Source organism: Rattus rattus, chromosome 7 (genome assembly GCF_011064425.1).
Source record: "Rattus rattus isolate New Zealand chromosome 7, Rrattus_CSIRO_v1, whole genome shotgun sequence".
NCBI classification, from domain to species: domain Eukaryota; kingdom Metazoa; phylum Chordata; class Mammalia; order Rodentia; family Muridae; genus Rattus; species Rattus rattus.
The window spans coordinates 99,894,682-99,908,537 of NC_046160.1; the positions used below are offsets into that span (position 1 = coordinate 99,894,682).

The 13,856-nt window shown below is 45.4% G+C and overlaps 1 protein-coding gene across 1 annotated transcript in view; it reads left to right on the forward strand.

Annotated features, from left to right (window-relative positions):
- The window catches only part of Flvcr2 (FLVCR heme transporter 2), a 62,668-nt gene that overhangs the window by 37,977 nt on the left and 10,835 nt on the right, over nt 1–13,856 (forward strand). Inside the window, exons 3-5 of the mRNA XM_032908185.1 lie at nt 1,223–1,363; nt 10,256–10,323; nt 12,949–13,052. Coding sequence (XP_032764076.1) covers nt 1,223–1,363; nt 10,256–10,323; nt 12,949–13,052 — 313 coding nt within the window. The remainder of the gene's footprint in view (nt 1–1,222; nt 1,364–10,255; nt 10,324–12,948; nt 13,053–13,856) is intronic.

A 13,856-nucleotide genomic window follows, 5' to 3' on the forward strand; every position in this document is an offset into this window, starting at 1 on the left:
GTATTGCATGGTATTTTATTAGATTGTATAGTAGACTGAGTGAAGAATGGACACAAGAGCTTATCTGAGTCCTGGTTTTCATGGTTGCCAAATCCCTTGAGAGAACACCCGATGTTGAGAACCTAAATCACCTTCTTGCATGGAAGGGGAGTTGAGCAGCTAGGACAATGGATGTCACATTCCAGCGGGAGAATTTATCCAAAACTATTATTGGAGAAGGAAGAGGCAGGGCTCTGAAGTCAAAGCTGGAATGGTTGGGGGTGGGGGGTGCTTTGATCTGCACGGAGAGCCAACCTCATTTCCAGAACTTCCTCTGGAAGGCAGACTGTTCATCTTCCAGGAGAGGCCTCATGGGGCTTGCCGGAGGCCGTGTGGTGCTTGCTTGTGATGATGGGGAAGAACCAATTTAGTGAAATAATTAGTTAAACACATCAGCACTGCAGAGAGGCAAATGGCACCCCTGAGTGGAGTCACATCGCACCAATTGTGAGGAACTAGAACTCTAAATGACAGTCTCTCTTCAGCCTTTGACACAAGAGTGGTTGGTCACTCCTGGAGCTTGTCTCTCTCCTGAGTCTCCTTCAGAACTGGTGAAAGTAGGAGTATGCTCTCAACTTCTGCCACTGTGGCTTTCATCGACTTAGGGAACAGCTTGGCTGCCATGTTCCAGACTCGGTGACTCTGTAGTCACACTGCTCATCCCCCTTTGGAAGGAGCTCTGGAGCTCAGTCACTCACGGGATACATAACCTTCCAAAGTCCAGCTTTCACTCCCCGACATGTGTTGTCCCCTTCTGTTTTGTGATAAGTTATTTGCTAGGTATTATGGGCTGCCTTGATCTTTGAACACTCCCTGGGAGGCTCGATGTTTCCAGCCCTCTAGGGGCTATTAAAGAAAAGGCAATAAAATAAAAATGACAGTGTTAGAGTTAGTAACTCAGAGATTGAGTTCTTGCCTTGCCTGCTGGAGGCCTTGGCTTCCATCCCCTCTACAGCCAAAGCAAAAAAGAAAAGAAAAGGCAATAAAAGGACTTTGGGCAAAGCCTCAGACAATGGGAAATAATTTTAGGAGTTGGGAAAATTTCTCTGGAATCAGTGTTATTTCCTTTACAGTCTCAGTCTCTCCCTAGGAGGTGGAGGTAGCTTGTGCCTGTGCAGCTGTGTCCCTGGGATATCCACCGACTGCAGGGATTTCCCATTGTCTCTATTACTTTCCTTTCCAGTATTCAAGGAGAAGCCCAAGCACCCTCCCAGCAGGGCCCAGTCCTTGAGCTACGCCTTGGCGACCACTGATGCTTCGTACTTCAGTTCCATTGTCCGGCTCTTCAAAAACCTCAACTTTGTGCTGCTGGTCATCACCTATGGTAAGGTGTACAAGTATCCAGGAGTGCCCAGAACTAGCTTAATGTGTGTGTGTGTGTGTGTGTGTGTGTGTGTGTGTGTGTGTGTGTGTGTGTTTCGTACTCTTCCCCAGTCCCAAATGGGCATGTCGAGTTGTTTAGGTTGACCCTGGGGGCTCTGCATATGTTGAAAGGTCCATTCTAGAAAAACTATTCCTTTCCTTGCAGGTTCTGACAAGTGTCTGTTGATCTTGCTATCACATCTATACCACAGTTGTGGAAGATCTCCCCTCTCTTGTCGACATCTTAATGCTTAGGATTTAAAATAAAACCTCTCAGTCTAGCTCCCTGCTACACTGAGTTCAGCCAGTGGACTAGGATTGCTGCCTTTTTAAAATTTTTTAATTAATTAATTATTTACTTTATATCTCACTCACTGCCCCCCCTCCCGTGTCACCCTCTCCCACAATCCTCCTTCCTATTCCTTCACTCCCTCTCCTCTGACCAGGTGGGGGCTCCCTGGAGTCCCCCCAACCCTGGTATATCAAGTCTCTGCAAGGCTAGGTGCTTCCTCTCCCACTGAGGCCAAACAAGGCAGCCCAGCTAGAAGAACATATCCCACACACAGTCAACGGCTTTTGGGATCACCCTGTTCCAGTTGTTTAGGACCACATGAAAGTCAAGCTCCACATCTGTTACAGATGAGCAGGGAGGCCTAAGTCTAGCCTGTGTATGTTCTTTGGTTGGTGGTTCAGACTCTGAGAGCCACAAGAGTCCAGGTTAGTTGACTCTGTTAGTCTTCCTGTGGAGTTCCTCTTCCCTTCAGGGCCTGCAGGAGTTGCTGCCTGTTCACCTGTGTAGTTCTTCCATGGTAACAGTGGGTACTTCAGGAGTGACGGAGGGATACATGAGTAAGTGAGTGAATGAATTAACCTGTGAATCAGTCTTGCCACACAACTTACCCCGCAACTGATTCTCCCTCATCTTGTAACATCAATGCCCCTTTTAAAAAAGATTTATTTATTTTATAGAAGTACACTGTAGCTCTCTTCAGACACACCAGAAGAGGACATCAGATCCCATTATAGATGGTTGTGAGGCACCATGTGGTTGCTGGAATTTGAACTTAGGACCTCTGGAAGAGCAGTTGGTGCTCTTAACCATTGAGCCATCTCTCTAGCCCAATGCCTTTTTATAAATGTGCTTGAATGCAACCCAACATTTCCTTTTTCTTTTATTTTCATAGCCTTCGGTATGATAAATTTTAACCTTCAGACTGGCATACAGCCTTGCCTGCCAGCACTGATTTAGGTGTCTTCTTTTCAATCTTTAATCAGAACTGAGATCAAAGAGCGTTAAGAACAAGGTCATAGCCAGACCAGTGGTAGCTCGGGCCTTTAGTCCCAGCACTTGCAAGGCAGAGGCAGGCAAATCTCTGAGTTTGAGGCTAGCCTGGTCTACAGAGTGAGTTCCAGGACAGCTAGAGCTACACAGAGAAACCCTGTCTTGAAAAACAAAACAAAACAAAGCAAAAGAACAAGGCCAGAGCTTTCAAAATACCTGTCCTTTAGATGGATTCCAGTCTAATGAACGGTCACTGTTAGTTCAAGAAGTTGTAGGTCTACCCAAACGCACTGCCTCACAGCCTACACTCGACCATTTAACCATGGGATAAAGATAAAATTAAGTCAAGTGTACAATACACTCAGTAATCTGTGAAACAAAGACATGAGATTGGTTTGACACAACAAACTAAAGTGCGAATCTTTTGGCCATGACTCCCTGTTTTCTGTGGGTGCACAAGTCATTGCTCCATACCACCACTGCCATCTGGTGTGAGTTAATTTCTACTGTTACTGTAATTATCCCCATTTTTTTTCTTTTTCTTTTTTTCAGAGCTGGGGACCAAACCCAGGGCCTTGTGTTTGCTAGGCAAGCGCTCTACCACTGAGCTAAATCCCCAACCCCGTAATTATCCCCATTTAACAGAGGAAGAATCTGAAACTCAGAGAGACTAGGTACTTTGACTAAGGCCATAGGCTTCAAGTGACAGGGCCAGAATCCAAACATATTTGTTAAACTCAAAAGCCTGCATTTCCCCTCTTGTTACAGAACCCAAGTCTTTTGGACAAAGCTCATGTGAGCCTCCTGTGTCAGCCTTCTCAGTAGCTGGGATTACAGGCGTGTGCCATCATGCCCCACTTCAAAGCCAGCATTTTCTTGCATATTCTACAGTTGCCCTGATATTTTCTTCCAGAGCTATTCTTAAAACTGCATGCCAAGGCAGCTGGAGAGATGGCTCATCTTCACTTTTCCCCTTTTCTTTAGCAGACATGGTCTTCTACCTCTCTGAGCACTTCTTGGAGAACTCTGAGAAGTTGACAGAAGCATCCGGGAACTTCTTCTTGTGCTCCTCTTGGAAGGTTTGCACAAAGAATGCATATGAGGAAGGACATTTTGCCTCTTGGCTTCTTAGGATCTCCTGTGCCCATGCTTAGTTGATTTTCCTCCACAGGGCACAGAGTTGTCCAGTGCTCATCTGGCTCTCGCTTGCCCTGTGGAGTTCAGTGTACTGCAATGGCTGTGAGAGCAGAAGCCAGATGCAGCCTCCTCACTGACTCTGTAACCGACTCTGAGAAGTCTCACTTTGCTCCCTGTCTTGATTGCATCCGTCTGATGCCTGTTGACATTATTACTTCTGACAGCTGGGTGTTTGAGGCCTACCTTGTGGCTCTGGGAGACATAAGTACTTACATGTTTTCTGGGGTTGAAGCTGACACTGAGTGCGGGGTGGGTAGCTGTGGGTCACACAGATGGGGGTTTCTTGTATGATTGGTAGCATGTGTTCCTGTACTTTAGTCAGAATTGTAAGTCTACTAGACATTGGGCATGCCTCCTGCTCTATTTGGTGAGATGATAATTCAGGAAATAGATAGGAAAGTCTTTTAAATATAATGTATTGGTTTATTTTTTTAAGGTAGGGTCTTGTGGCTCCTAGACTGGCCCAGAATGAGCTGGGAACCGCCTGGAGCTTGTGGTCCTCCTGCCACTACAACCCAAGTGTTGGGATTACAGACGTGTGCCACCACATCTGCTTTACGTGGTGATGGGGATCAATACTAGGACTTAGTTCACGGGTAGGCAAGCACTCTGACAACCAAGTTACATTCCACAGCCCAAGGGAAGTGCTCCTATGTGGTGATAAGGATCTTGGAAAACCTTCGAGTCTATAGCAGTGGTAAGGATGCTGGAGTGGGGGTGGGGTTGCTAGTCATTCTCCTCCCCACCCAGGACTGCTAATGGCTCTTGTCACATTGTAGGCGGTGTTTAGTCAAGAAAAATGGCTGAGTAGCAGTAAGAACAGTGGCCTTTGTGTCACCGAAACATTGCAACAATGCAGGAAGTTGTCGGAATCTGCTCTTTCATGGTCTCTGTAGAGCCTAACGGACATGTTGGAAGGCTTTAAGCTTCTCCAGGCTGTCCCCATTCCTGCCACCAGGTTTGTGCTAGATCACGGTCCCAGGTGTCTGACATCTGGTCTGGGAGCCTCTATTTGAGACCCCCTTTCCCTTGGGCTGCTCCTGTCCTACCTTTATTCTACCTTGTAGGAGGGACCAGGACAGAGATCTCAGAGTGCCTATAAGATCCTAGCCTATAAGGAGTTTAACAGAGTACAAAGACATATGCAAGTGCCACCATGAAATTCATTACTTTGTATGTAATATTTTGGGGGCGAGGGTTGAGGCAGGGTCTCTCTGTGCAGCCCTGGCTGTCCTAGAACTCACTCTGTGGACCAGGCTGGCTTCAACTCAGAGATGTGCCTGCCTCTGCCTCCTGAGTGCTGGGATTAAAGTCGTGTATACCACCTCCAACTAATATGAGTAATTTTTTTCATTAAAAAAAATTGATGGGACTGAAGAGATGGCTCAGATGACTCTTGTAGAGGACATGGGTTTGGTTCCCAGCTCCCACAGAGTGGCTCACAGCATCTGTCACTCCAGTTCCAGGGGATTCCATGCCCTCTTCAGATCTCTGAGGGCACCAGGCCTGCATGTAGTACACAGACATACATTCAGGCAAAAACCCACATGGATATAAAAATAAATTTTTTGTTGTTTTGCTTTTCGAGACAGGGTTTCTCTGTGTAGCCATGGCTGTTCTTGGACTTGTTTTGTTGAGCAAGCTGGCCTTGGACTCAGAGTCCACCTGCCTCTGCCTTCTAAGTGCTGGAATTAAGGACATGTGCCACCACGCCCAGCTCTTACAGAAGAAGAAGAGGGTTGGGTGTGGTGGTACATGACTCTAATTCCAGCACTCTTTTTAGAAATATAACTTTTAAAGATTTGTTTTTATCTTATGTATACGAATGCTTTGCCTGAATATCCACATGTGTAACACATGTGCAGCACATGTGCGCCGTTGAACAGCCTGGGACTGGGGTTAAGGATGATTGTGAGTATGCTTCTGAAAGGAATATTGGGGCTCTGGCCCTTTTTGGCTTCCTGGCTGTGGTGAGGTGAGGGTCTTCACTCCACTGCAGATTCCCCACAGTGATGGGCACTGCCCGTCACAGGCCCAAAACAGTGAGGCCAACTCTGAAACCCTGAACCCAAAAGAAACCTTTCTCCCCTAAAAGCTCATTCTCCCAGGTATTGGGCCATAGGGACAGAAATCCAGCCAGCACAGCAAACTACCTCAAAGAGAGAATCCAGTGGCATATTTGATTAAAAGTTTGGTTTTCTGTGCTTCTCTTCTGGGACTCAGATGCAGACAGCAGAGGTGGAGGCCCGCCTTTCGTAAACATTCTAGGCAACTCTGACTTGCCTCAGGTTTGGGAAGTCCTGAAGTAGCTGTGGGTAAGGGGCTGTGGTCTTGGGGCTTTTTCTCTTCCATGTGAATCCTACCACCTGGGAGTCTTGGTCTGGGGTTTCATCCTCTGTATTCCTGAAGCCAAACACTAGTTTTAAGAAACATCTAATATGTTTTCCTTTCTCTTTTACCTGTCTCTCTCTCCTTCCTTCCTTCCTTCCTTCCTTCCTTCCTTCCTTCCTTCCTTCCTTTTCCTTCCTTCCTTCCTTTGTTAAAATGCAGGTTCTCAAGTCCCATTCTAGAAGATTCTTATTTAAAAGAACACATTTTGAACTTTTTAGTAGTCCCCGAGATAGTTTTTTTTGGTGTGTGTGTTGGTGGGGGGGGGGCTGACTTCAAAAAGAGGAAAGGGACTCCCAGTGATGGCTGTCACATCTGCTCTTCTCCTTAGGACCTGCCCATTCCAGTGATGCGCCCCGCAGCATGGCAGGCTCCCAGGGTGCACACATTGCCTCTGCACTGAGTTGATAGGGGTTTTCCTTGCAGTAGTGATCAGAGCTCAGCCCATTCCCGGTTTTGTGGAGGAGGTGCCACGCCCTCAGGGCAGAGCCTGCATTTCATGCCCACTCTTCCTGCTCTTGGGTGTGAAGTGCTCAACCTTTTGGAGTGCACGTAGGAGTGGACTTGTCTGGCAACGTTTGAAGATATGGGGTTGGGCACTAAAGATTGGTTCAAGAGTCATTGCTCACTCCTCTAGGGGGAGTGAATAGAGTGTGGGAAAGACAGGCAGCCTTCCAGAGCTTGCCTCTGCTCCCTGCCCTTCGTCTTTTCCATGGTTGTGGAGCTGGGCACAGGGAGAGGTTATTGATAAACCACACTAAGTCAGTATTTCCAACTTCAGCCTTGTCAGAATCCTCTCGAAGGTTTGCTCAAACACAGATTACGGGAGCGCATTCCCTGAGCCCCGGATGAAGTGGGTCTGGGGTAGGGTTGGACACATGCCAATAGACACATGGCCGCTAACTCACTGATCTTGAGTTCAGCTTTAGCACCCTGGGCAGGCATTCCCAGGACTCTTTCCTCACAGAAATGCTAATATTGAAGTGTTCTCCCCGCCCCCCTTCAGTTGCATAATATCTGCTTCCTTGGATTCTGCCCGTCTTGTCATCCCAGCTGGAGACCCAAGTTGAGAACAGATGCCCACCTAGAGCCAGGTTCACTTGGCTTTGGCAGGGTCATCCTAGGCCAGGAGGCAGATGGGGGAGCAGGAAGGGTGGGAAGATAACAGGGTGAGAAGAGAAGGAGCAGGACGTTGTTTTGTTTTTCTTTTCCTTGTTCCCTCCCGCATTCCAACTCACCCCACTTTCTAGGACCTTTCTCCTGACGACCATCTTGACTCAGGAATGGAATTCTAAGTATCTGGGTGTGTGGTCGAAGTTAGTTGGGTTTGCTTTCTAAGGAGACGCTGACTGAACGCCAACTAAAGGTTCTCTACATAAGTATTATTTGTGGATATGTGCGCGTGTGCCTATGTGTGTCACCGTACACTTGTGGGGGTCAGAGGACAACTTGCAGATCTTTTCATTCTACCACGTGGGCCCTAGGTGGTAGAACTTGGGTCCTCAGATATGGTAGCAGGTTCTCTTACCCACTGAGCCATCTCTCTCTGGTCCTCTGTAGAATGTTGTCTTATGTGACAATCACTAGCCTGGCAGTTGTGATAACTTTAGGTGACACTCGGCATTTGTTGGACCACTTAGGCCTGTCTTGAGGAAGCCACAGTGAGCCCAACCTTTTGCATCTGGGGGGTGATCTGCTGAGAGAGGCTGGGATGGGAAGAAATAGTCCTGGCTTGGAGACACCTTTGTCTTAAATCATGAAACCTAGTGGTTAACATCAAGGGTTCTGGAGACAGCAGGGGTAACTCCTGACCCAGATTTGGGCGGGGATGAAAGTTCTTTTCTATTTTGTGTGGGAATCTGGCCTTCACTTTGTATCTTGTTCCCTTGGGAGCCTGATATAGGGAGAGTGTCAGCTATATTTCAGCACTATTGCTAATGATAAAAAACGAACTGTGATTAAAAATGGACAGACAGACCTAGTCATATCTGGCCCCAGGCCATTCAGTGTGTCCTTTCTGGTCCATCCTTTCTGGGGACCTTGGAAAGTAAGGCTGGAGAGCTGTGATCCAGGGAGGTGCTCCACCAGAGAGATTATTGTATTCAACTTTCATTGCTCCTTAGCCAAAATCTTGAGGCCCAAAGAGAAACAGCATCTAGATGCCTCTGTGATCTGAGGCTCTGTGGACTGGTTCTACTAAAGATGAACTCTCAAGGCAGCCCTGATGTGAGCTGTGTGTCCTCTTAGACCCTTCTCCACAAATTGACTGTGAAGTGTGCTTGTGGGAGTTTTGTGAGCCTCAAAAACCAACCAACCAACCAACCAACCAACCAACCAACCAACCAATCACCAACACCCACAGAAACCTTAGTCCCCTAGTGTGCTTTATGGTATCTGTTTATGCTTGGGTTTTTGTTTTTGTTTGTTTGTTTGTTTTGTTTTGTTTTCTTTGGATCTTTTCCAGACTGGCCTTCTTACTCATGACCCTCCTGCCTCGGACTCTAAAAATGCTAGGATTGTGTGGGGTCTGACTACCAGTATGTATCATCTCATTCAGTTTTGCATTTGCCTTGTAACTGTGTGCATTTTTCTCATCTATAGAATGGGGATGCTAACACTATGACTTCTAGGGAAATTGTAAAGCTTGTAAGGTCCTTGGGACAGGGTTAGGACCTATGTTTCTGGTGCTGCCATCAACAGCATTATCTTCATCATCCTCACCATCATTGCCATTATCCACGAAGGAAGGCCAGGAGGTCCTTTCTTCTTTAGTTCCTCTCTCAGCATAGATACTAATTCACTGAGTGGCTTTGGGCAAATCACCTTATTATCTACTTTCTTTCTTTGTTTCCTTCCTTCCTTTTTGTGAATGCATTTATATATACATACATATGTTTATACATACATATATATGTATATATAACGTGTTCATAAGCTATATGTTTACATATAGATAAATGTATGTATATTTGTATATACATATGTGTTCATTGAGTGTATGCATATGTACCTATGTAGAGGCCAGAGGTTAACATTAGGTGTCTTCCTAGGTCACTACCTTTTTAAAAAGTATTTTTTATTTGTTCTTTGAAATGTTCACATATTTATGTAATACATTTTGATTATACCTATCTGCTGCCCCCCTCTGATCCATCGTAGTGTCCCCCATTCTCCCTCCCAATTCACCGTATTCTTTTGAAGCATAGGCTCTGGCTGGAACTCAGAGCTCATCAGTTTGGCTATGTGGGATGGCCAGCGAGCACCAGAATCTGCTTGTTTCCACCTTCCCATAAAGCTCAGCACTTACAGACTCCTGGCTCTGTGTATGTAATCTCGGGATGCAAACTCAGGTCTTCGTGCTTTAGCTGCAGAAACCTTACCAACTGAGCCTCCTCCCCGGTCCCTTAGCCTCTGTTTCTATCAGTAATTTCTAGGTACTCCATTATTGGTTGAATAAACTGAGGAAGTACGACGTCAACTAAACGCTCACTTGGATGTGGTTTAATGTCACCCAATAGACCCATAGGAGTGGAGAGAGGAGAGAAACAGCCAGCAGGTGGAAGGGTGCCAAGGCTCCAAGGTCTGGATGCTCACAGAGAAAGCAGGCTCATTAGGAGAAGGTGATGAACACCTACCACTTGTCTGAACCCCGCAGGTCTAAACAAAGCTGATAGGAGGAACATGAATGGTTCTGACCAGAGTGGTCCTGCACAGTCATTCCCAGGGCGGGCTAAAGGGACTGTGATTGTATGTGGCTAAGAAAGGGTTACCGTGGCTACTCTGAATTGTTTTCACACATTTCTTTCAGAAGAACCAGCTTCATATATCCCTGAATTTTTCTCCTCTGAGGACATCACACAGGGTGGTAGCGGGGATGATGATTTCTTCCCTTGTAATAGGACTGCCATGATGCCTGCAGGGAGGAGGGAGATGTTAGCCTGTGGTTTGGGAGGCCGCAGATCCTAATGTGTTTCCTTCCTCTTTCAGGTCTGAATGCTGGTGCTTTCTATGCCTTATCTACTCTGCTGAATCGCATGGTGATCATGCATTTCCCGGTAAGGCTGATTCCCAAGCATGATGGGCAGGGAGATACTGTCTAAGTCTGTCTCTGCAGAAGCTGAGTAGCGATCCACTCTTGGGTCTAGCTAGCTCTAGGTAGCCTCTGATGTGGGGTGTGCTTACAGGATTTGGAGGGAGATGGCCCTGGGTCTCAATATAAGTTTTGGTGGTTTTAAACTATGTCACAGTAGACTATGTCAAAATATTACAATCTTTTATCATCTGAGACTTCTTTCTTTTCTGCAAAAGACATATAATTGCCTTTCTTCTCCCCCGCCCCCTTGAGACAGAGTTCCATTATATAGCCTTGGTCCTTGGCTAGCCTGAAACTTACAGAGATCTGCCTGCCTCTGCCTACCTGAGTGCTGGGACTAAAGGCATGCACCATTTTGCCCAGCTACAATTACCTCTTGTAATGTTATTTTTGGAAGAGTAGAGAATAAGAGCTAGAGAAATGAAAGAACACTGGATTCAGAACTCAGAACCCACATGATGGTTCCAAACCACTTGAAACCTCAGTTCCTGGGGACGAGAAACCTTCTTCTGGCCTCTTGAAACCACTGGGCATGGATGTGGTAGATATGCATACATATAGGCAAAACACCCAAACATATAAAATAAAATAAGAGTTTACATAAAAGAGGCTAGAGAATAAGCAACAACACTTGGATATATGTATAGTCCATATAATATTTATTATATGGGAAATGTTTAATTTTGAGCTCCTATGTGTTCCTTTTTTTTTTTTTAAAGGAAAGACATTCTTGTAAAGATTTATTTATTTATTTTGTATATGAGTACAGTAGCTGTCCTCAGACACACCAGAAGAGGGCATCGGATTCCATTACAGATGGTTGTGAGCCACCATGTGGTTGCTGGGATTTGAACTCAGGACCTCAGGAAAAGCAGTCAGTGCTCTTAACCACTGAGCCATCTCTCCAGCCCCCCTATGTATTCTTTTAAAGTGTTTTTTTTTCTGTTTTTATTTCCTTTTATGTGTATGGTATTTTGCCTGCATGGATGTCTATGCACCATATGTATGTGTAATGTCTAGGTAGACTAGAAGAGGGTACTACATTCCCCAATACTGGAGTTACAGACAGGTATGAGCTGCCATGTAGGTCCTGGGAATTGGACCTGGGTCTGGGAAGAGCATGAAGATCTTCCCAGCTCTTAACTGCTGAGTCATCTCTCCAGCCCTAGCATTTTATTTTATTTTTTAAGGCTTATTTATTATTTATAAGTACACTGTAGCTATCTTCGAGATACACCAGAGTTACTGGGATTTGAACTCAGGATCTTTGGAAGAGCAGCCAGTGCCCTTAACCACTAACCATCTCTCCAGCCTGCATTTTATTATTTTTTAAAAGATTTTATTTATTTATTATATGTATGTGAATATACTGTCATTGTTTTCAGACTCACCGGAAGAGGGCATCAGATCCCATGACAAATGGTTGTGAGCCGCCATGTGGTTGCTGGGAATTGAACTCAGGACCTCTGGAAGAGCAGTCAGTGCTCTTAACCGCTGAGCCATCTCTCCAGAACTAACTAATTAATTATTATTTTTTTGCTTGTGTGAGGCAAGGTCTTTCTATGTAGACCTAGCTGTCCTGGAACTAATTAAAGCGTTTAGGAAAAGTGTTTCCAGAGGCTGGATATTGGGAAAGTGAAACAGTGTTATAGAGTCAGGTGCACCAAGGCCATGGATGTCACACTTGCAGGGGCAGAAGCCACCATCATTAGATCTAAGGTCATATCCCAGCTCTGTCTTTAAAAAAATGAGTGCCTGTGACCTTGGGCTAGCAGGTCAGTCTCACTGTCCCTCTGATTTATACCATCAAATACATATAGATTGACTCCTAATTGTGTGATGGGGATTATGAGAATTAAACAATAATGTCAACATTGTTATATTAATATGTAATATGTAATACTACATATATAATATATCACAATAATAACTATTATTATTATTATTGTTATTATGACTGTCCAACATGTTTTGACATTGTCGTCCTCAAATCTATTGGGCCACATTCATAGCTATCCTGAGATTCATGACCACAGGGTAAACCCATCTGAATGATAGGGTGAAATAACCATATGTGCTCCAGGAGAGTTTTTTCCTTCATAAAAATGGAAACTGATACATAAGATAGAACTGCTGTAAGGACTAATTGAAAAATATCTGGGCTGAGTAAGCATGGGGTGTACTTCATTAATCCCAGCAGTTGGGAGGCAGAGGCACGTGGTTCTTTCTGAGTTCAAGGCCAACTCAGTCTACCAAGCAAATTCCAGGTCAGACGGAGCTATGTAGTAAGGCCCTGTTTCAAAATTATATATAACTTTCTAATTTAATTTTTTCTAAATATATATATGTATATGTATATATATGTATATGTATATATATGTATATATTGCTTGTAAGTGGTTTTAAGGACAAAATTTGGCCAATCATGTTATTTCAGAACACAGGGCCATAGAGGCACAGCTAGGGTGTTATTGTTGGTCAGAACAGCTATTGTAGAATTTCCTTGAGGTTGTTGTCTTAGGGGCCATCTTGTCCTGGTATTTGCTGACTACTGGCCACCTTGGGGTGGTCTCTGTGGTCTCCCCAGGGGCAAGAAGTGAATGCTGGAAGAATTGGTCTGACCATTGTCATCGCGGGGATGTTTGGAGCTATGATCTCGGGCATCTGGCTGGATAAATCCAAAACCTACAAGTGAGTGACTCCTTTCCCATCAAGATCTGGGGCCCCTTGCTTTTGAGATGTGTACTAAGAACGAGGATAGTTAGCTCTGGGGCGGAGCAGCGGGAGGTCTAAGTGGTCAAACAGGCAGTTCTGACTGCCTTTTTCTGGTTCCTCATTTACAAAGTGGAACTCTACTCACTCTGCAGGATCTTGGGAGGACGTGGAGTAGTGGACAGGAAGGCTGGCTTAGCGTTCCTCCCTATCCAAAAGCCTCTTGGAAAGAAGAGAGGATGGAGAGGTGAAAGCAAAATATGTGTGTTGGGGGGAATCTCGGCAGTTGGAAAGAGCAGTGAGCAGGCGATCTCACCCACCCATGTGCTTGGCTGCTGTGGGCTAACTGAGCTCTCTTGTGTTTTTCCTGTTTGCAGTGCATTTAATCTTGCAGTTGTTTTTATCTTGCTTGCAAATATCACATGCCTTGGGCCTGATTATCCAGTATACGCCTAATCGCCCAGAGTGATCATAAAAGCTTTTAGTATATACCGACCTAACCCTGGCCTATAAATACAAAATCCTGACATCCCACTCTCCAGAGGCCAATGCAGTAGAAGGGTCTGCTTTGTAAAGATTCGAGCTGGGGTTGGAGAGCTAGCTCAATGGAGGAGTGTTTGCCCTGTAAGTTTGATCCCTAGGATACACTTAAAAAGACACGCATGGTGGCACGTGCTTGTAATCTGAGCCCGGGGATGTAGACAGGAAGACTTTGGCATTTGCTGGGCAAATGTTCATCAACCAGCCTTGGAGGAATTCTCTCAACCTACTTCTAACTCATAC